The sequence below is a fragment of the Thermobia domestica genome, chromosome 11 (genome assembly GCF_964235325.1).
Source record: "Thermobia domestica chromosome 11, izTheDome1.hap1.1, whole genome shotgun sequence".
Taxonomy (NCBI): Eukaryota; Metazoa; Arthropoda; class Insecta; order Zygentoma; family Lepismatidae; genus Thermobia; species Thermobia domestica.
The window spans coordinates 33,074,060-33,097,021 of record NC_137464.1 but is presented as its reverse complement, the minus strand read 5'-3'; the positions used below and the strand labels follow the sequence as shown (position 1 = coordinate 33,097,021).

Genomic DNA, 22,962 nt, shown 5'->3' with positions numbered 1-22,962 from the left:
AGAAGCCTATAAAGGCCGATTGTTATCATACTTAATAAAGAAATGAAAAGCACACAAGACGTGAAGTTTCAATACACTTATATTTTAACAAGAGGTTAAACATTCTAATGAACAGCTTAGATTAGCCTAGACAGGTTATTAATCGATATAATGATCTGAAGACCCTTTCTTATGAGTCAAAAGTTCTTGTTTAGTTGCCTTATTATCAGGTGTTATTAATGGAAAATTTCAAACATTTTAAATCAAGATATGCTCTGGTTTTATTGTAAGTAAAATTGCTTTATTTCTATAAAATAAAAAAAAAAATAAATACTTTGGCCTTTCAGAGCTAATCAAGAACGACTTCAGATTAAATGGCACAAATTCAACTGGGTTATTTGTAATCAGCGCATCAACATTAAATCTTTATCATTTATATATTTTTAAACAACAATAATCTTTTGCTTAACTAAGGTAATTGTTCATCCGCTTACAATACTGGGTTGATTCCGAAAACTCTCCGGTTGGAATCAAGCTAGGAGCCACGCACATAAAAGCCACGTGCCCTAATCAGCAACAGAACTTATTGTAAATAAATAAAAGCTTAAACTGTTACCGGTTATACAGAGTTTGTTGTGAATTATTTAATGTTATCCTAAATTTTAATACGGGTTCGATTCTTCGTGGGAGCTCATGTGGTTCAGATCCCATGTTAAGCTGTAGATCCACGTCTCTTATACCTTCGCTGCTGAAAGGGATGCTAAACTCAAAATCCATATCAAAATTGTAATACGTTTGAGTTTTTAAATTGGACAGTACATAATTAATTCTACCCCATTCTTTATCTACACCATTGAGCACAAGTACACTACTCAGTCATTATGTGTTAAGTAGGTGTTTCTTAAAATGTAAAATAGCACTGTAAAAGCTAATCGTAGTAGTAGCCACCACTTGAGTAAATGAAGGTTTATGGTGGCATCTGACCCCAGGGGTTCTCCCCCCTACAGAAACGCGTCCAAGTAACAGTTCCTGTCCTTCAGGAAGTGCTGATGCCATACTAGCCCTCGTGAACGCTGGTGCCAATGTAGAAGCCGATGACAAGGATGGTTTGACAGGTAAGCTGATTTTTAACATTTTGTTATTATTATTACTTTTCGATTAAAATTATATTATTTTGTATTATTTTGTATGTGGGAAATGCTGTGATTTTTAAATAAGTTAGGGCTTAGAAGGAAAATTTGTCAGATGTCGGCTGAGAATATTATTAAGAAATTACCAAAGAATAATCACATAATTTGACCATATCAATATGTGCGACATATTGATGGTCTTTTAAGATCTTTGAATGGCCGTTTTATACTTGCTGATGGTTGAACGATTGTAAGTAATTACGGTAGTTTTAACATATATTGTCAATATCAAAAATTATTAAAATAATCTTGAACTCATTATGAAAATTTGAAGCACACCTTGTAACATAAATATATATTTGTTGAAAAATGTCAATCATAATGACAGATATTTTTTTAGAATCACAGAAATGAATAACATATATGATATAATCAAATCATGAAGTACTGTTGATTGATTGATTGGTTTGATTTCAGCTTTCCTTTGAGCAGCGAGGCTATATGAGACGTTGTAGATTCCCATCTTAACGTAGAATCCGAACCACATGAGCTTCCACTGGGAATTGAACCTGGGTCTTCCACACCAAAGGCGCGTATGCTTACCCTTAGCCACGAAGAAGATCATAGAGTACCGTTGGGAATTCACTTAGGTGATATTAACAATTATTCTAACAACAATATGAATTTTCGTTAATCGCATGATTATTCAAATATTACTTACTCGAACAACTTTACGTGTTTCTCCAATAAGTTGTCCGAATGGGAATAACATTTTGATCGAATATTAGAATGTGAAATTATGCGAATATTGAAAGTACTAGTTTCAAATAAGTATATTAAAGAAATTTTAAGCCCTATGTCTGGGAAGCAAGTATTTATCTCCCGTGGCTGAATTAAGTAGTGAGTGTTGAAATTAACGATAAAAAATTACTTTAGTTCTTCCATTAGCAATTTAATTGACAAAGATGATCATTGTTATTCGAATTAGGATTCTAATTGCATACATATACAGACCTTTTATCATACATGTTAAACGCAGTCATTATATAAATATTTATGATATTTTGATAAATTTTCTTCATAATATTACAAGACTTATAGACACATGATCATGGAATTACAATAAAAATACGTACTTGCAAGAAATTTTGTTTCGTTGCTTATTGATAAATTGTCAGAAGATGTGAAGTATAGCTCTTCTGGGTTTCCGTCCGTGACTTCTTTTATTTGACCTCTGAGGTTTTAATAGCAACTAACAACTTTCATTCTCATAATACAATGATAAGTTACATTTGAAATGTCAAGGCTTAGATAAAAGAAACCAAGAATCTAAAACTAAAAATGTTATATCTTACATTATTTCTTGACACTTCTTTCAAATAAATTAAAAATATTGTAATTCGACTATAAGTATTGCATTGTATTATGATAAAATAAATTTATTAAAATATAAGTATTGTAACATGTTAAAAAATTTAATAAAATATATAATTCATTCCTAATTAGACTTGTTTTTTATGTGTGTTTCGTGTATTTGTGTGTATTTCTCAGGGAACGGTGATACGTAATAGTTAATACTATCATAAAGCTTAGATAGGTTACTCAATTTTGAAACATATTGGAATTCCACATCAAAATTTTAAGAAACAATGATACGAAAAATTAAATTAAATTTGCATTAGAACTACAATAAATAAATTACGAACCATTTATATCTTAGCATATTATTATTTTTAAAATTTATTTTGGAAATGTGAATATAGTCTCAGTCGGAGACAATCATTGAAAGTAGTTTGATATTTTATTTTTTACTATTATTATATTGCCTATTTATAGTAAACAAATATTTGATACGATAATTTATGTGTCGTCAATAGAATATATTCAAAACATTTCATTGTTCAGTCCGTTTGTCATGAGATATTTTTCGAAAATTATTTCATAATTTACGCAAAATTATTTACTTGCAAAACATCATGTAGGCCCTGTCTTCATAGAAATTAATTAAAGTTTATTTCTTATCAAAATTTTCTTCTCAATATACTAAATGTCTACCGACGAGAAAGAAACCCTTGTGAAAACCCGACCAAAATAATCTTACTTCGAAATGTTAAGCAAACCATGTATTTATTGTAACACGTTGTCTGTCATTGGTAGATTGTACTTATAATGCTGGTGCCTTTATTAGAATGTCGAAACATTATTGAATTTGCCGTCATAAGGAGTTACAAACACTATATAATTCAAAGTTATATATGTGAATATATACTATGTTTAGCTCAATTTAAATTTGAGACCCAGTTTTGGGTATCATGCCTATGTGGAGTATATCAACAAACATGAATGTATGAGACAGGGGTAACACGGCTATAGTAAAATCAGAAACTGAGTTTTATTATAGCTTGATGAAATCTTAAGATCATTTTTAGGTCCCATGGCAGATATGTTATTAAGCAAATGAATTCCTGAAAGAACCATGTTATCTTACAAACAAATGGATTGTTAAACATTCCATAGTTAGGGGCAGTGAAAACTACGAAAATGTCTCCAATGTCTCTATTCTTGTTTTGTTGATCAGTATTTGCTTGACAGAAACAAAGTTTGTTTTCCTAACGTCACATGTGTAACTATTCATATAAATTCCTAATATTTGTTAGTAAATACAAGTACATATATTTTAAAGTTCTTTGTACATATTTCTTACTTGCCTCCTTTCTCACAACTGTTGATACAGTAACCTTACTGGTCATCCACAGGTTGCTGATCATTCCAGAAATCTATCATTTTTAAAATGTATTTATTAATAATTACTCTCTAATATATTCACGTATTTTTACACTAGTGAATTTATTACGTCATTTTATTATATTATATGTAGTCACTAGGTAGAATAATGCTTAGAAACATCAGTGACTACATTTGGGAAAGTGTGGCATTTGTTGCTTTTACCTTTCCAGCTCTACATTGTGCCGCCAGCAGAGGCCACACCGATTGCCTGGAGACTTTGGTAACGCTTTGTGGTGCAGAGGTAGATGTTATTGACAGTAATGGATGTACAGCGCTCTTCTACGCAGTAACCCTCGGTCACGCTGATTCTACTGAATTGCTTCTTGGATTTGGAGCAGAACCAAATCGCCAAGATAGGAAGGGAAGAACGTAAGTACAGTTTGTTTATAACAAATTTGTTATGTTAAAAGCAAACAATAAATGAGTACAATAACAAAATCATTATATCAATGGATACAAAATGGCGATCATGAAATATACGCACTAATAATAAAGAAATCCTAATCAGTGCTGCTTCTTTAGGGTTTCATTAAAATCTAGCTATTTTATTTATTTTTTTATTTTTATTTTTATTTTATTTTATTTTTTTTTTAAGAAGTATGTCTCAGGAAATAGTACTTATTTGATTCAACAATAAAAATAGAAAATCATAAGAATGGAATTTGCTGGGATCGAAATCACTCTTGGATGACTTTTAGGTAAAGTGATTTTCTTGAGAGAAAATAGAATAACTCATTCAGTATTATTCTTCTTGGGTCAGTACTTCCTCAATTTGTTTACGCAGCTTTCCATTCTTCCTTGTCCTGAGCCAGACTTTTCACTTTCATGTCGTTTTTCTCTTTCTACATTTTGTATTATTTGGCCAGTAGTCGTGGTCTTCCTCTGGGTACTTTTCCTTCTGACATTCCCTCCATAATGAAGTGCGTGATTTCTCTATTTCTCAAATTTGTTCAGTCATCGTATCTCTCCTTTTAAAAGTACTTTTCACTATATTCCTTTTTTTTCTCTTACAATTTCTATCACTCTTTCATTTGATATTTCATCCATCTAATTTTAAATATTCTTCTATTGCATCAGATTTCAAAGGTTTCCACTCTCGCTTCTTCTCTAATGGCCATGCCTCATATCCCTACGACGCCATACTCCACATGTCCATCCTCAACTCTAAGTCAATATTTTCGCTGTTCTTTCAAATGCCTTCTTTGGCTTCTTTCTTTTCTTTCTTTTCTTTTTTTTTTTTTTTCATCTTGATTGCTGACTATTATTGCTTGTAATTTTACCCTCTAACCCAATTCCTTCTCCTTTTTTACCAAGTGATTTCATGTTTTGGTTTTCAATTTCAATTTTCTTGTTTTCTCGTTTCTTGTCATATAACTTCTGTTTTGCTCTTGTAACTTTACGTGTTGAATTTGCTGTTAAGCAGCTGTTGGATTTCATTTAGGATCCAGTTCTATTTTTTTTTTTTTTTTTTCCCTCACTGTCTGCCAACGGTCCGATATCGTCCACAAATCTAAGCATCTGTATTTTCTGTTCATGAACAGTTATTCCTAGGGTGCGTATCCTTGGTTTCTTTTATTGTTTCTTCAATATAGAGATTCAATTAAATTGGTGACTAATATACTCAGTAGTATGCGTAAAAAAAAAAAAAAAAAAAAAAAAAAATATCACTATTCAATCTCTCAACCTTCTTAAGCAATGATTGAATAGCTATGATTCCTACACTGGAACATTCCAGACATATTAGCCTATTATTTATCTTTGCCGTTAAATCAATATGGATTTCGAAAATATGCTTTCAAAAAATATGAAGAAATAAACTCTTCAAAGTCAGTAGCCCCTGAACGAGGCTTTAAGAAGTACATTGATTGGATTTATGCTTCCTGTACTTTTGTGTATATTATCATGGTAGTATATTTCAAGTGAGTCAATTTTGTATTAACTTTCATAGATTTTATTTATCACAGAAAATAATAATTGTTAAAAAAATGTTTAAAAAAACGTGTGTCGCCATATAGTATTTTATTTCGTCTGTGACTTCTGGCTAATCTTCATTACTTCTGGAAGACCTCCAAAGTGAATCTGGTACGAGGAACACTGGGCATCCAAAGATTTGTTTTATTTGATCTGATTTCATGTGCAAATGAAAACTTGTCTTTCGAAACGAACAGTCATTAATACTTAATCAGGCTTCGCACTCTCTTTCCCCCCAAAAATTCCAGGACGTTTCCAGGACAAATCACCAATTTTCTAGGACTTCAACACAACAAGGTATAACAGGATTGCAACTGTAGGTTCAAAACCAACAACAGTGAAATGAAAAGTACAGTAGCTTATGCAGTGAATATTAATGCAAGTATAGTATTAATACACAATAATTAAATACACAAAACGGAGCGTAACGTGCTTTTTTTGGGATGGTGACCTCCCAACTCCCTTTATTGCCACCCGATCCCACATTCAGCACATGTATTTTCATTCTTTCCACATGACATTTTAATTGCGCACCGAACAAATTTACAAACAACAAAACTATTTTTGGTACATAGATCTTCATTGCGTGACAGTGTGACAGATATAATTAGGGGAAAAAGGAATTATATTACAAGTTTCTCAACTGAATATGGAGTTGTCTGATTTCCTCATCTATAGACATAATCTCTTTCTTCTTTAGCGAAGCTGCTTTACGGATAGCATTTGACTTTGTCAATAAAGTAAAGCAAGGCTTCGGCTCTGCTTCCTGTGCAAACTGGTTTGCTTCAATCTCCAAAGCTTCACTTTTTTCCATCAAGTTAATTTCCCTTCTCTGCAAATGCTGCACATTTTCACTTATCTCTTTCTTCTTGTTTTATGACCTTGTCACAAATAGCATTCATATGAAGTATTACTGAGGAGTAAGTACTGTTGCGAAAATAGACTGATTATGGAGCATTGATACTGGTACAAAGCATAGTTTCTGAAGGATAGTGCTAATGAAGACAGAATCCAAGAATGGGTTAACAGACTAGTAGAAAAGAGAAGTTCTCTCAGCCAACCACCCTGTTGGGAGAAGGAAAGGCCACTAACCACCCACATATGCAGGATCACGACAAATTATTGTTCAGTACAAAAACAGGAATTGCAAACAAAAATAGCATTCAATTAAAATCTTTATTATAATTATGAAAAATCTGACGTTCAGTATTTCTGTAAATTTCAAGGACGGAAATGCATTTTCAAGGACATTTCCAGGATGTTTCCGGGACAAAATCAATTCAAGGACATTTCCAGGATTTCCAGGACGAGTGAGAACCCTGTTAATATATGAAAAGCGAAGTACCAAGTTCGTAACCAATCAGATAAATGAAAAAGAAAAATTATTAACTTACTATCGAAGAGACGCGAGATCTATAAACTGGTTTCCTACAGACAATATATCGCGCTCAGGAATTCTTATAATTATTTTACTTACAGATAATTCTAATTCCTGGAAACATTTTGCACTTCCTAGGTTTCGGCTGTACCTTGGAGCCTTCTCATGAACTGGCAGCCTTCCTTTATAAAATCATAAGAATATACAAATTGAGTCCACCATGTTACAGTGTGTTACTACACCGCTTAATGAGTGACCAGTAACTTTAACGCGGTGTTTTTATTCGCGCTGCTCGACCATGATGAGTCCGTTCCTTTTACTTTTGTAATGTTTTCATTACTCTTTCTTCTGTTTTTAATCTCCGTGAATAAGGCTCCAGGGGAGGGCCGAATTGTAAGTAAAATTATTTTCTCCACTTTCCAAGCAAGGTGTGAAATCCTTGTAAGGATAGAGAGGGAGGAAATAAGGGGTTTGCTCCATATTATCTTTCAGTAAGTACGTAACTTGCAATCGTTCAAATGTGGCTAAGGGTCGTGAGAAATACTCGTACATGAAGATAAATTATCAAAGATAACTCATATTTGGATGAAATATTATGGATAAAACCCGAAACAATGATTTGGATCCCACTTTAAGCAATAAGTCTCCTCTGGTGTAACATGTTACAAAGAGACGTTAAACTGCAATCAATTTTGTGCTGTGAACAATGAAAAAGTGTTTAAACAATGAAAAAGTATTTAAAATTATGATAACGATAAAGTTAATTGATGTAAAAGTGAAAAAACTTATACGAAATAAGTAGACCTAATAATTCTTTTATCAGTTGTTTATTTGAATGTGAACAATTTATTTTATCCTTACCAAATTCGTATGTTCATGTTTCCTTTTTTCCAGTCCTGCCCATTGTGGAGCGGCTAAAGGTCAATTGGAAACTTTAAAATTATTAAGTAAACATGGGGCCAACTTATGGATGAGAAATGTAAGGGGTGACCTTCCGTTGCATGAGGCTGTTCAATCGGGGAGGAAGGAACTTGTTCGTTGGCTACTGACGCAGCGGCCAGAGGCTGTAAATGCTCCTAACAACGATGGACGATGTCCACTACATATAGCGGCCATCAACAATAATGTTGAAATGTGCAAGGTAGGACATTGTATGAATAAAGCACAGAACGAATTCCATGCCTTCTCTAAAATGAATTACTCTGACTTCACTTTGTACTAGAAGTATGTAATGATGTACATTAAAGTGTCTATAATGTATTAAGGCTCGTATATGTAAATTAATAATGTATTAAAGATATTTATTAAAATTTTACAGCGTATTTATATGTGTTCAAAACATTACAAAAGATAAAAGATAATATTAAAATTCTAGAATATAATATTTAATTACGAAATGTTATAATCTAAAACAACAGGTGTTTTCAAGAAGTTTCTGATTATTGGAGAGCATGTTGTAAGTTAATTGTGACTAATAAAATTCAACGAGAGTATAATTGATATACTGTCTTTGAAAATTAGTAGATTTTACGACAATTTACATATATTTTTCAATTGATCTCCATTATACTGCTATATTATTAACGTAGAATCAACTTCGGAACCTAATTACCTGCTGCACATATTTTGAGAGATAATATTTACAATCCATGAATTTTCAGTTTTATCTTTTGCACTTTGTATAAGTTTGTTATCAAGTAAAATATTGAATTAGATAAACAATTCATTACAGTGAGGCTGTAACAAATATGGCGCAGACACATATCTAAATCTGCCGATCCGAATGTGAAAGTTGAAATAGTATTAACTGTTCACATTACACATTAATCTAAACCACCAATAAAGTTCAAGTACATCACACATCATAAAGTAACTCCAAAATATAAAAGATTATTGGTAAAAGTTAACAAAAATAGGTAATTCGAAGATTCTTATATTAGATGGTTGCCATGCTGGTCTTAAACTTCTTTTTTCTATCGAAATTCTTACTACAACTGTAAATAATGAATGAATAAATGTTCCATTAAACAATATTGTTTTTACTTAAGTTTTCTGTGTTCCTTTGTGTAGTATGTATTGGTTGTAACAGCCGAACTTTTTGCAATATTGATTTTGTTGATTTCTATATGCAAATTTGTTTTGCTACAGATTCTTATCGACAGCCAGGCGTTGGTTAATCCTCTGATGAGGAATAGCAAAGGACAGATGATGACACCTTTAGATGCTGCTTTATACCGGGGGAATCGTGGGTGTGCCAAATATTTACAACTCCACGGAGGAGTTCCCTCGAGCAAACTCAACGACAAGAATGCAAATCAGCGGGGAATACGGAGGTAAGATTTCATTTTGCCCAGAAGAGATGCTGATGTTCTTAAATTTTAAATCTTGTTTCTTTCAAAAGATATAAAAGAAATTAATTATAATTAAACAGTGATTTTAAAGCGGAGTGGAGAGCAAGAAGAGTTTACTCAATATGATTGGCAGAAGGGAGGGAGGTTCTTTGATCTATAAGGGTGAGTCATAATTCTTACAATATTTTCTTAACGCAAATAACAGACACGTGCATACACCATGATCAACCATAAGTACAAAGTGGTCCAAGAGGTAGTGTGGCAAACGGAATTGTTAAAACGCAGGCCACCACTCCGCCAGTATCTTCAGTCAGATTTCAGTTGCATCACGATGAGGGATCAACAACGTCTGGTAAGTATGAGTTCCATTACGTTTCGGCAGCAATTCAAAACATTTGTCGTGCGAAAGGGAAAAGTGCAGTGATTCATAGCACAGTAACTCATTGTTTCCAGAAATTTCGTACAACTTGTAAAAGTGATCAGCCAAGGTCCAGCTGTTCCAGAGTAACAGATTCTGGGTTACATGACACGCCAGTGAGGAAAGTCTATTCACCAGCAAACTACTCGGTATGCCACAGTTCTCTGTAGGTGACAACTTCACGAACTAAGGAAAATTATCAGAAGCTATAACATTATGTGACATGAGTTGATTCCAGCTCAGGCCCAGAGGAGAGTTGATGTATGCCAACGACTGCCGCAAAATAAGATATTTGCATTTCCTAAAACGTATTGTCACATGCAACGAAAAGTGCGTGTTTTTCCTTTTCTCGAAATTCAGATGTGCAAAAACAATGGTTGAGCAAGGGACAACTTCCCGAACCGGTTGTCAAACAGGGCTTTTGAGCATAAAATCATGTTTTATATGTAGTGGAATTACGAGGAAATAATTCACTTCAAGTTCATTTCTAACGGTCGCCGACTTTTATTTCGAACAGTTAGAGCGAAGGTATGCTGCTTACGCCAAAAATATCCTGCATTAGTGAACTGAAAGCGCGCCCTGCTACAATAGAATAACGTAAAACGACACTTTACTCAAAAAAATGTAATAAAAATTCAGGAACTTTATTACATCGAACTGATGCCACATCCAGTATATAGCCCTAACCTATTCCTACCTGTTTTGGACTGTGACGCACTTCCTGGATCACGAACGTTCACCAACCAGCAGGAGGTGGAAACAGCAGTGACTGATTCTTTTTTGCCTCCTTGGCCAAGATGTGGTACCGGCATGGGATTGAGGAACTGGCAGGAAAGTAGCTGAAGACAGTTCAATACAAAGGGCTTTACTTTGAATGTTAACCTGTTTTATTTGTACTGTACTAAATGCAGCTAAAGTATATTGTTCATTAGAATATTGCATTTCATATGATTCATATTTCTTTAGATATGCAAGCACGAAATTTAATACATGCGGCTTTGTTCATGCATAAATATGATTATATCATTCATTTGTGCGAAAAATACAACGTATATATATATATATATATATATATATATATATATATATATATATATATATATATATATATATATATATATATATATATGTATAATTATGTGCACTTTAGATTATTACTAAATTATTAGATCAATATTGTTCTTCTATCTGTACAATCTATCGCTAAGTTCTTCGCCTTTATTTTAAGTACTATATTTGAATTGCAATCTTCTTCTTCGACGCCAGTTCTTATCATACCTTTATCTCCCAAAATACTTTCATTCTAGTGTTCTAATCACTTTTCTTTCCTTTTTTTGATTATATGTTATAATCTTTTTCTTCTCAGTAGGTATCATTCATAGTTGTCTTAATTTATTGGAAATGAGTTTGATAAAATTGGTAGTTTTTCTTATCTCATTAAATAAAATGGAACATAAGTGATTGTTAAAATATAATACTTGCCTTACAGCATATGCTATATTTCATGTTGTTCCTAACGTTGTTTACCTGATGCTCCCTTTCGTAAGCCCTATATATATATATATATATCTCACACACCCTCCGGTTGTTCGTCATACGTGATTTCGTCTGTCCCTTTCTGCAATTTCAGATTCAATATTGAATTCTAATACCTCCAGTAATAATAATAATTATTATTTTTATCAATTTATATTTATTTCCAGCAGAACTTTTGCATATCTTTGTAATGTAGTATTAAATTTTTACCGGATTTATTCTTGATGAAACTACAGTTCTTACTCAATAGTTACTTTGTGTTTCTACGGTATTTACGAATTATAATTTAACGCCTGCTTATTACATTCGTAATATTTTTAGTTTATTTTGGTCAGTCTCTTAGAGTCTCCTTGCTTGCTCTTCATGCATCCTAGGTTGGGATCCATTGACATAAAGATTTTGTGTAGAGGTATCTTTTAAAGTTACCTTCACTATTACGTTTGAAAGTGAATAGTAATTAAATATTATACTATAGGAAATGAATAGCAATAATAGTGAATGTAAACTTAAATGAATACATATGAAATTAGAGAAGACATTTTATTACCCATATTTTCGAAATTTTGAAGTAACACTTAGGAGCGCGGAGCATCCACTGCTTTTACAGGCTACTAGACGAAAATGGCTTATACACAAACAAAATATGGTATACACGTTTATTCCGAATGTCATAGTTGTACACCAAACATGTACATTATATAGGGCTATATGTATATCTCCGTTGATTGTAGTTTCGTGTCGCTTTTCAGCACTGAGGCTATATGAGACGAGGACCTACAGTGTAAAGATGGAATCCGAACCAGGGTAATTCTCTCAAATTTCAAGACTCCTCCATCAGACCTGGGATCCCGTGTATCAAAGATACACACGCTAGCCAATAAACCAGCGAGGAGAGCATATGTATATTTTGTATCATATTTAGGCATATAAAACAAAGAATTATAACTGAAACTCTGCCATATTCAATAGGAAATCAATATTTGGAGGTGTGTTTATATATAAGGATTTGGGAGTTACATTTAGCAGCGAAATGTCATTTAATAAACACATTTTATTGATCACACAAGATGCCTTCAAGCAATTGAGGTTTATAATCCAAAGAAATGTTTACAAACGTAAATGTCATTGAAGCTCTTTTTAAAAGTCTAGTACTGCCAAAATTGGAATAGGCGTCAGTGATCTGGGCGGCTAAATGTAAAACTCAAGAAGATCAGATAGTAACAATACAAAAAAGATTTCTAAAGTACTTATATTAAAAGAAAACAGGACAGTCTACTTTTGTAAATAGAATATCTTACTCTAACTTGTTAAGTAAATTTAATTATATTAAACTTTCTGATAGATGTATTATTGCAGAAGAAGTATGTCAACACAAAATAGAAAATTGCATATTTGATAATAGTGAATTTTTACAATACATTAAATTTAATATCAGGGAAAGAACGTTGAGTACAAGAAATCTGCTGCGTTATAAAACATTCAAAACAAATACATACAATAATTCACCACTGGTCAGAATGTGTAAGCTATAGAACAATATAGTACAAAGTGTGGCGTAATTATGGACTCTACCTATATATTGAGGGGGCGCGGTGGCTCAGTGCTAGAGCGTTCACTTCCAGTGCTTAGGACCTCCTGTTCGATCCCAGTTCGCGCCGTGTAGACTTTGTGATGGACAAACGCCGTGCTCGTGGGTTTTCTCGGGGCTCTCCCGCTTCATCCCACTTTCTTTATTCCACCATTTCATTTATTTCTCATAATCACCGTCTCCTTTAGCCTAATCGGCATAGCCATGGGACGTAAAACTCAAAGGTTTCATTTCATTTCTACCTATATATTCTATTCATGATACCTTCTTGCTTGCACGTATATGTGCGTGTGCCTATATATGTACATATATCTGTAAAACCTATATATGTGTACCGTGTGTACTAAAATATGTGTATCTATAAATATTCTGAAGCATAGACCTAAGTGTTGTTTATAGTGATATTTATTATCTAAATTTGTGTATCTGAGAAGAATGTTTCTTGACATTTTTGTATTTTTATTTTCATTTTTTTTACAACTATCTTTCTCCTTTTACTTTTATTATTCTTTTTATAACTTATTAATATAGTAGTTGTTTCTTTAATGTATGTAATAGATTGTAAGAGCCTTGGTAAATTGAGATTTTTTTCCCTGTTGATGCTAAATAAATAAACACATTTACTTTTACCTTTTGTTACAGGATTGTCTCGGAAAGTCAAGCGACAAGTGTTTCGTCGGATCGAGTGACCACACCTGAATGTTTTCCTGCACCAGAATCATCGGTTGCAGCTGTGTCGCCCCGAGTCACAATGTCAGGAGTTAGTAGTCCTGTAGGAGAAGCACCAGGGGAGCTGCACAGTAACAGAACAATACAGGTATTATTTGTTTCCCCTATGTCTTAATTTAAATCAATTTCAGTGATGGAAGACAAAGTTCCTAGTACATAAACATCGAGAGTGTTCATTCTCTTCAGTTAAAGAAATCTTTTGTATACTATGTAAAATGTATTTATTTACTGGACACTTTTCCTGTTTTAATCAGATTTTGTCAAGTGTACAAGGTATCCAGAATCTCTTTTCTTATAACTCTCATACTTCAAATACTGCTATTATACTTTGTTGTTTCATGTATGATTAAACGTCAATGCAACATAATATATGTAATCAAAAATAGGAGAACGAACACTCGAAAACGGAAGGAAAACTTAATATTCAAGTCTAGGGTTGCCATATTTTGAAGATCAAAAAAGAGGACATTTTAGCCGACAATTTCAAGAATAAAGTGTCTTTAATAGTAAATAGACTTTGGTTAAATCATATATTAGTAGGGGAATTAATCATGAAACTTGTTCATTTTTACAAATACAATTACCTCAATCTCTGTCACTTTGAGATTTACTTTGTTCGCCTTTTTTTTCTGATGACTGGCCCAAGCGTATTTCTCTGTAGATCTTATCTTGTCCAATAATTGCCTATTACTTAAGAGATAAATATGAAATTCCCTATAAGTGAATTGTTTATAATTGTATTGCACTAGTAATATACCTCGCACAGATGGCAAAGATAATTTTCCTCTCTCACTGCTCTAGTGAGTTTGCATAAAAGGGAAAATCAGTTCCACATTAGCATTGTGTGACGAAATTGGAAGAAAAGAAACTGTGCAATCTTCAAAAGTTCAGTGTGACCTGTAATGTCTCTGGAAAAGTAAAAAATAAATAAATAAATCTAAAAGTCATTGATCTATTATAGTCTACTACAGTACCCGATAGGAAAACCTTAACCTTTTTACCAAATTTTAATATTCCGCCCGGACAGAAATTTTAACTTAAAAAGGAATACATGTCCGGGGTAAACCGGACATTGTTTGAAGGAGTTCTCGAGAGATAAAGTATGATGCATGAATGGTTTTCTACATTACTTTACAGGGTGGAAAGAACAAAAGCGAATACACAGTTCATTTCTTGGTTTTTGTGCTATAATATTGTTAAAGTGATCGTTCTGATTTGAAGCAGGAAATGGGAATGATCTACCTCAAGAAAAAAAAAAAAACAAAAAAAGCACGCACACACGGTGTTTGTTCACCAGGAATCCCATTTGGATGATCGTGTTTAAAAAGGTATATTCAAATATAAACACAAGTGTATATATATATATATATATATATATATATATATATATATATATATATATATATATATATATAAAGTATTAATGTAAACAATGATTTATATTTTCAAGACCTGGGACTAGGTATGTTGTTTTTATTTCCGCTTTTGTTGATATTTTCATGTTGTATTTTGCAGATATTGCCACCAACTTCAAATCCGGACATTCTATCAATTTCTTTTCGTGAAATTCAGTTCTGTGTTACTTCCCTTAATTTTTAAACCTTATTTAGTAATTTTCTGATAACATTTACTAATTTAATTATGTCAATCAGTTAAACAAGTAGAAACACATAAATTAATTTTTAGTAGAGATCTGTCTGTTGTAGAGTAAATGAACAATTCTAATCTAATCCCACTTAATTTTGTGAGAAATATTAGATAAATTCTTAATTTCGAGTACTAGATCAATTCTATGTATCAAATGGTCTTGAAATATTCTTTCTTGTAATTTTTATCACTTACTTCAATAACTATTCTATCTCTTATGACTCTATCTGCTTGTTTTGAAAATTTGTAAATTGTTTACCAATTGTCTTAGGCCAGTTGCAAACGAATAAAATTTCTCACCTTTATTCTGAATGTGAAAGTGAAAGATCTGTATTTCCAGAACGATAATTCTTTTGGCAATTTTATCTCCTTTCACTTTTTGTTATTGTTAACATTTACAATCAAACGCATATAATTACCAAATTATGGTGTTCCTTATGTTATTATTATTAATTATTAATTTTAATAATGTTTATTATTAATTTAAACTTATAGTATGCCAAACTCCTATCGATTGTGCCACGCCTCGTTTGTCAACTGTTTATTATCAATGTTGCTAGTACATGCTGACGAATGCTACGTATACTATCAGTGTTGCATTCTACGTATACTATCAGTCATAAAGCATAATCGACTAAAATATATGTGTACTTTATTTTAAAAGATACGAGTTACACTGCAGAAAATAATTTATTAAAATCTATCTATTTAGCCACTCTGTAACACAATGACTTCGTTAATCTGGTTACATGAAAACTGTTGAAATGAAAAAATATGAGATCTTCAATTTACTGTTCCGCTGTAGGATAACAGCTATGAATGAAAATTCTAAGTGAATAATCATAAAGGAAGTGATGTAATTAGAATATGGGAGGAGAGTGGACAACGCCGAGAAAAGCCATGGAGTCGATGTAATCCACCTTAAACTTACATTACGTGAGATCGAACCAGGGATCTCTCGCACCAGATATGAGCACATTATCACTGAGCTACCATTCTCCCTTTAAAATATTGAAACTGATCAATATAAGAATGTAATACAAAGTAATAACAACAATAATACACTTTATTAACGTGCTGAAAGCAAAAATCAGCATTTTGTCAAACAGCTCAATGTTATTGTTGTAATACTGTAAGGTAGAAAAAGGGGAAGAGGGAAAGAGAAATAAAAATAAATAAATAAAATATACTAATTAGCTTTAAAATGGAAGAATAAAAAGGTCAATTCTAACAATGTAGTCTACGTTAAGTCCTAAAAAATAGAGAAGTGAAAAATAAAAATAAAATACATACTAAGTTAACAGTCCATTCAATAAGTCCGTAGGATGACACAGAGATGGCGTTACTAGACTTTTTTCCATATGATTTTTATTTAGTTCTAACCTTCAAACAATACGTGTAGCAATCTGACAGCAATCTGACTATTGATTCATGAGTTGTAGCTTTTTGTGTGAAGCAACTTGTGTTAGTGCAAAAGCAATGGACAAAATTTCGAGTGTTAATAAAGCATTGCTTTTTGATGAAAAAAACTACAGTGGAAACCAAACAATGGCTTGATAAACATTATCCAAACTCTGCTCCATCGAGACAAATGGTAGAGAAGTGGATTGCTGAATTTAAACGTGGTCGTACCAGCACAAATGATGCAGAGCGTAGTGGACGCCCAAATGAGGCTGTTATTCCAGAAAACATCAAAAAAGTCCACAAATTGGTTATGAACAATCGCAAATTGAAGGTGCGCGAGTTAGCTGACATTGTAAAGATATCAGATGGTAGTGTTTTTACCATTTTACACGAACATTTGGGTATGCGAAAGTTCTGTGCAAAGTGGGTGGCACGTGAGCTCACAGTCGACCAAAAACAACAACAAATCGATGCTTCAGAGGAGTGTTTGGCGCTGTTAAACCGCAATTAAAATGAATTCTATCGTCGAAATGTGACAATGGATGAAACATGGCTTCACTATTACACACCAGAATCCAAAAGACAGTCAGCTGAGTGGACAGCAGTCGACGAACCGAATCCAAAGCGAGCAAAGACGCAACAGTCGGCCAGTAAGGTGATGGCATCTGTATTTTGGGATGCGAACGGAATAATATTCATCGACTATCTCCAAAAAGGAACCACCATCAACAGCGACTGTGCACTTTTGGATCGATTGAAGGCTAAAATCGCAAAGAAACGGCCACATTTGCAAAAGAAAAAGGTGTTGTTTCACCAAGACAATGCACCGTGTCACAGATCGATGAAAACGATGGCAAAATTGAATGACTTGGGCTTCGAATTGCTTACCCACCCACCATATTCTCCAGATTTAGACCCCAGCGACTTTTTTCTGTTTTCAGATCTCAAGAGAATGCTTGCTGGAAAGAAATTTAAGTCCAATGATGAAGTCATCGCTGAAACTGAGGCCTATTTTGACGAGAAAGAGAAATCGTACTATAAAAGTGGTATCGAAAAGTTGGAAAATCGCTATACTCGTTGTATCGCTCTCGAAGGCAACTATGTTGAATAATGAAATCGAGTTTTGTCAAAATTTTGTTTTTTTCTTACTTATCCTACGGACTTATTGAATGACCTGTTACATTATAAATTCTTAAATAAAGTCCATTCCAAGATAGGTAATTGTCACAGTTCGTTAGAAGCATAAGGATTAAAATATGTTTTCTGTTGAAATAATATTTTAGCCTTTACATAATATATTCGAAATTATAATTCTATATTTTAATATAATAATAATAATAATAATAATAATAATAATAATAATAATAATAATAATAATAATAATAATAATAATAATAATAATAATAATAATAATTGTTATAAGGATAAAATTCTACTTTTTTCCCCGTACTTCTATAACGTTAATCGATTCTAAGGATATAAATTTAACAAATGTTAGTCTTCTTTTTCGCTGCTAAAATATTTCTTTTAGGAAGTAAATGAGACAAATGTGAATCTTGTTTTGCTGCCTAAGTATTTCTTGCAAGAACTAAAGAAAACAAGTATGAATCTTCTTCTGTGGCTTAGATGTTTTTCTTTAAGAAGTACAGAAATCAAATGTGAATCTTCATTTTCTGCTTAAATCTTTTTCAGAAAATAAATCAAACAAACTATGAATTTACTTTTGATACTTAAGTATTTCTTTCAGAAAGTAAATCAAGCAAATGTGAATCTTCGTTTGCTGCTTAAGTATTTATTTTAAGCTGAAAATACGAAATTATTCTACATATGATTGTGAGTATGTCATTTTAGGTGGGAGACAAAATTTTAAAAATAAAAAAACTGTACTCATTCAGAATAACTAAAAGTTAATCCAGTTGTTTTCATACTCTTTCGTTTTCAGGATCCAGATAGCGCTATTCAACATATTGAACGAATAGATGTTGCGAGGCAGGAATTGGAACTGGAGTTGGAGAAATCCATGGAAGGGCTTGAGGAAAGACGGCAAAGAAAAAGTAGAGGCAGACGCTTGGTAGAAAAAGTTGGAGACGAGGAAGAGGAAGAAGAAAGTATGGAGGAAACGAAAAGTAGAAAGGAAAGAAGAAAATGGCGTGCCGATGGAAAAGTAAGGACGGAAAGTGGTGAAAGTGAATTTGTGGAAGAAGAGGAAGAGAGAGAAGTGGCTAGTCGAAGAAGAAGAAGACGAAAAGGAAAATATAGAACTAAAAGACGGACTAGAAGAAGTGAAGATGGATTTAGTGAATCAGAAGTTGAACAAGAAGTAGTAGATAGTGAAACGGAATGCAAGGGAAGGGGTAGTGATAGAAAAAGGCATAGTGAAAAAGTGTACAAAACTAGATCGAAGCGACGAGACAAAGAGGACCAAAGTGAAGAAAGTGATAGTGATTATGACGATGTATTTGATGAACATGAAAAACGACGCAGGGGAAGAAGAAAAAGAAGTGCTAAGAGAAAACGCGAAAGTAGTTCAAGACAAAAAACAAAAAAAGAACAACCTACTGAGGACACAGTGCGCGATAGTGAAGAGGATGTTGTATGTGATAAAGAGCCGAAAGACGTTAGTAAAGAAGAGGCAGAAATTGTTACAAAAGATAATGAAGAAAGTACAAAAGAAGAAGTAAGCAAAGAAACAGTAGCCGAAAATAAAGAAGATAAAGATATTATAAGTGACTTAGGTCAAGAAAATGAAACGAAAGAACAGGAACAAAGAGCGCAAAGTTCCCAGAACAAAGGAGCTACATCTGAAGAAAAGCCTTCTCCAAGTATTTCCATTGACACTGGGTCTTCGGAGGTTACAAGTTTACTGAACGAAAGCACACAAGGAATAGCTTGGGTAATCGGAGAGACTGAAGCTAAGGAACAAAGGAAAGAAATAAAACGCGATAGAAGTGTAAAATTAAGGAAAAAGAAAATAATAAAGCAAAAAAGTGGTAAAAGCGAAAAAGTAAAGACAAGTCCTGATTTGAAGACAAATCAAGAAGACAAAAGAAAACGTGCAAAAGTAAAGAAAAGTGCAAAGACTCAAAAACAAAAGAAACAAGACGACACGAAACAGAAAACAAAAGAAGCCGACACAGACAAAATACAAGATGTTCAAAGCGAAAGTGTCACTTTAGAATCGTCAGACAAAACTTCTCTGGAATCACGAGAATTAGATGTAAACGGAGCAGATAATTTAGGTGATACAAAGCATATGAGTGAATTGGAAAATAATGAAAAGCAATTGGAAGAATTTCAGAGGGAGGAAAGTGAACTTATTGAAGAAACTGAAAGAACAGAAAAAATTTTAAGTCGCACATCTACCAGAGAAGAGCAAGAGTATGTTGAGAGAGTAAGTAGTCGAAAATCTATGAAACGAGAAGAAAGTAAAGAACGAATAAGTAGCAGAGCTTCTGTCAAAGAGGACGGTAGAGAAGGTGCTGGCAGCAGAATATCCATCGCAGAGGCAGAAGATAAACTAAATCAGTCCGAAGAAGAGGAAGAATCTAATGGAATCGTGCTGGAAAAAGGTGAAGACGATGATCAGGTTGAGGCTGATGATAAAGATATAATAAGTCCTTCAGATACACGATCAAGTGCAAAGAAAGAAAGATCTGCAAAGAAAAGAAAGAAAGAAGACACAGAAATTCTAAAAGATGAAAAAGGTAACGGGATTCCAGCTTTAGAATTACTAGACGAAAATGGCTATTCGAAAGAAGCCCTTGTTGAAGCTGAAGAATTAGAACTTTCAGGACGATCATCAGCTCGAAGTCAAAATGGAGTTGATTCGGGTGTTATTGATTCAAGTTTAGAAGCTTCGAAAACAGAAGAAAAAGAGAAGGAAGATAAGAAACGAAGCCCTTCACGTCTCAAGACTACAACTAAAGGCGGAAAGAAAACTGTAAGAAAAACACGAGATTTACAACCACACGAACTTGAAGAAGATGCTAGGAAAGCTAAGGAAATCTTGGAGCGTCGAAAAGCATCCATTTCTGTTACTCAAGCTGTACAAAATAGCATGAGAAAGTAAGTTGTATTTACTTTTTTTTTATTAATAATTAATTACGAGGACCGTTCGGAAAGTAAACTCCGATTGGTTTAAAAAGAAACACCAAAGTAAATAAAAAGAAAACATTATAAACATCTGAAAATTACTTCTTTGCTCTTTTTTTCAACATAGTTTCCACAAACATTCAAACACTTATCATATTTCTTCACTAGCTTAGAAATTGTATCACATAAAAATCTCCCGCCTGTGTCTTGAGCCACAGTACTTCCTGTAGCCTAACCTCTGTGTCACTACGTCATATAATACAGCCCTCGAAATTTGTGGAAATTCATCGGAATGTTTCGAGATTGTGAAACGTCGATTTTCACAAACTTTTCCATCAATTTTTCGAACGAGTTCACCAGTGACCATTGATGGCCTGTCACTCCTCTCTTCGTTATGAATGCTTGTTCGTCCACTTTTAAATGAACGAACCCATTCACGAACAACTTCTTCATTCATCACACTTGGTCCATACACGACACAAAGTTCCCGATGAATAGCTGCTGCCGAATCAGTATTGTTTCGCCGTAAGAAAACGTAGAACAGCTCACATCTCGCATTTGGCGGGATTTTCTATTGCACCACATACTTTGAGACGCTACAAAAGTAGAACTAGTGATCAGACAACCTTCACTCTACCACGGCTGGATGCAGACTAATCTATCGCGCACATCTGTCCAAACATAGTAGAGCTGCCCCCACTACTTCACGCACAGTGACCAATCAGAGGTTACTTTCCGAACGCGCATCATATTTTGATAGTGTCTGCTCAGTGTAGATCCCATAGTTTCTAGTAGCGACACCCTTTTAACGAAATAAATTAACCAAACCCATCCAATCTTGCCTTCTGGTACACACAGTGGGCTCATATTTTACAAATAGTGTTACAATGAGCTCGTATTTTTTTCTCAATAATAAATTGTAGGACCTGTAACTGCAATAAGCTATCTACAATAGCAGAACTGCAATAATAAAATTTAGGACAAAATCGTTATTAAGTTATTAAAATGAGATCATATTATTATTTATTTGCTTTTTTTTTTGTTATTGATTACTTATACTTACTATCAACATTTACCATAGTAAAGGGAATTTCTTAATTTTTATTATTAGTTTACGAATGTTTAATTTTACTTAAAAAAGGGGAGGAGAGCAACTTTTTGTTTGGTGATTTATATTAGTATCTAAATGAAGTCCATTCGAAATACGCGAAACTTTGAAACTGTAAAAGAAATTATGTAGAAAGTGATGAAAACGAGTTAGTGAACAGAACAAATTATGATTCTTAATATTTCCTTTTACGAATACACAGTAAATATACTGCTCACTTATATTTCAATCATGTATTTTGGTCCACAGCCAATTCGACCCTCCCTTCTGCAGATCCGTCTCAACAACTTCATGTTTTTAATTGTGGTTAGTTTCTGATACTTCTTCGTTTGATTTAACTTCTGGCTCCTATGGCTGTCTAACATTTAGGACATTCCTAAAGCATTTACCGGCACAATTTATAAGTAACTTTTTAAATTCTTTTTTCTAACATATCTAAAATTCATAATGAAAAGCAATTTTTGGTACACTGAAAAGAGGAATTTTAAGTCTATGGATGATATGAAGAAATATTTTGCATATATTATGCTGTTTTTATCTCGCATAGTTTGTATTTGGAAAAGGACAACATTTGAATACGAAACATTTGTAATGAAATTCATACACACTCTTAAGACTTCAGATTTCTAGTGTTAATTTCATGTATTGCTTCAAAATTATCTTTCTTTATTCTATTTCTGAATATCTAAATTCTAATACATATACATAGATACTGTATACCACTTTCAACTTCCGTAATGCCTTTCAATAAAACTCAAGCGACTTATACGAACGAATAAAGGAAATTCACGCTAACTTTTTATGCTCTTCCAGTATTGATGTGCGTGGAGGCACAGGTAAGATC

At 33.2% G+C, this 22,962-nt stretch overlaps 1 protein-coding gene across 1 annotated transcript in view; it reads left to right on the top strand.

Moving 5' to 3' along the window:
* LOC145664019 (uncharacterized) overlaps positions 1–22,962 on the top strand; it is a 223,370-nt gene that overhangs the window by 170,411 nt on the left and 29,997 nt on the right. The window contains exons 5-10 of the mRNA XM_081730310.1: positions 1,020–1,094; positions 4,067–4,265; positions 8,140–8,386; positions 9,394–9,578; positions 13,781–13,955; positions 18,861–20,983. Coding sequence (XP_081586436.1) covers positions 1,020–1,094; positions 4,067–4,265; positions 8,140–8,386; positions 9,394–9,578; positions 13,781–13,955; positions 18,861–20,983 — 3,004 coding nt within the window. The remainder of the gene's footprint in view (positions 1–1,019; positions 1,095–4,066; positions 4,266–8,139; positions 8,387–9,393; positions 9,579–13,780; positions 13,956–18,860; positions 20,984–22,962) is intronic.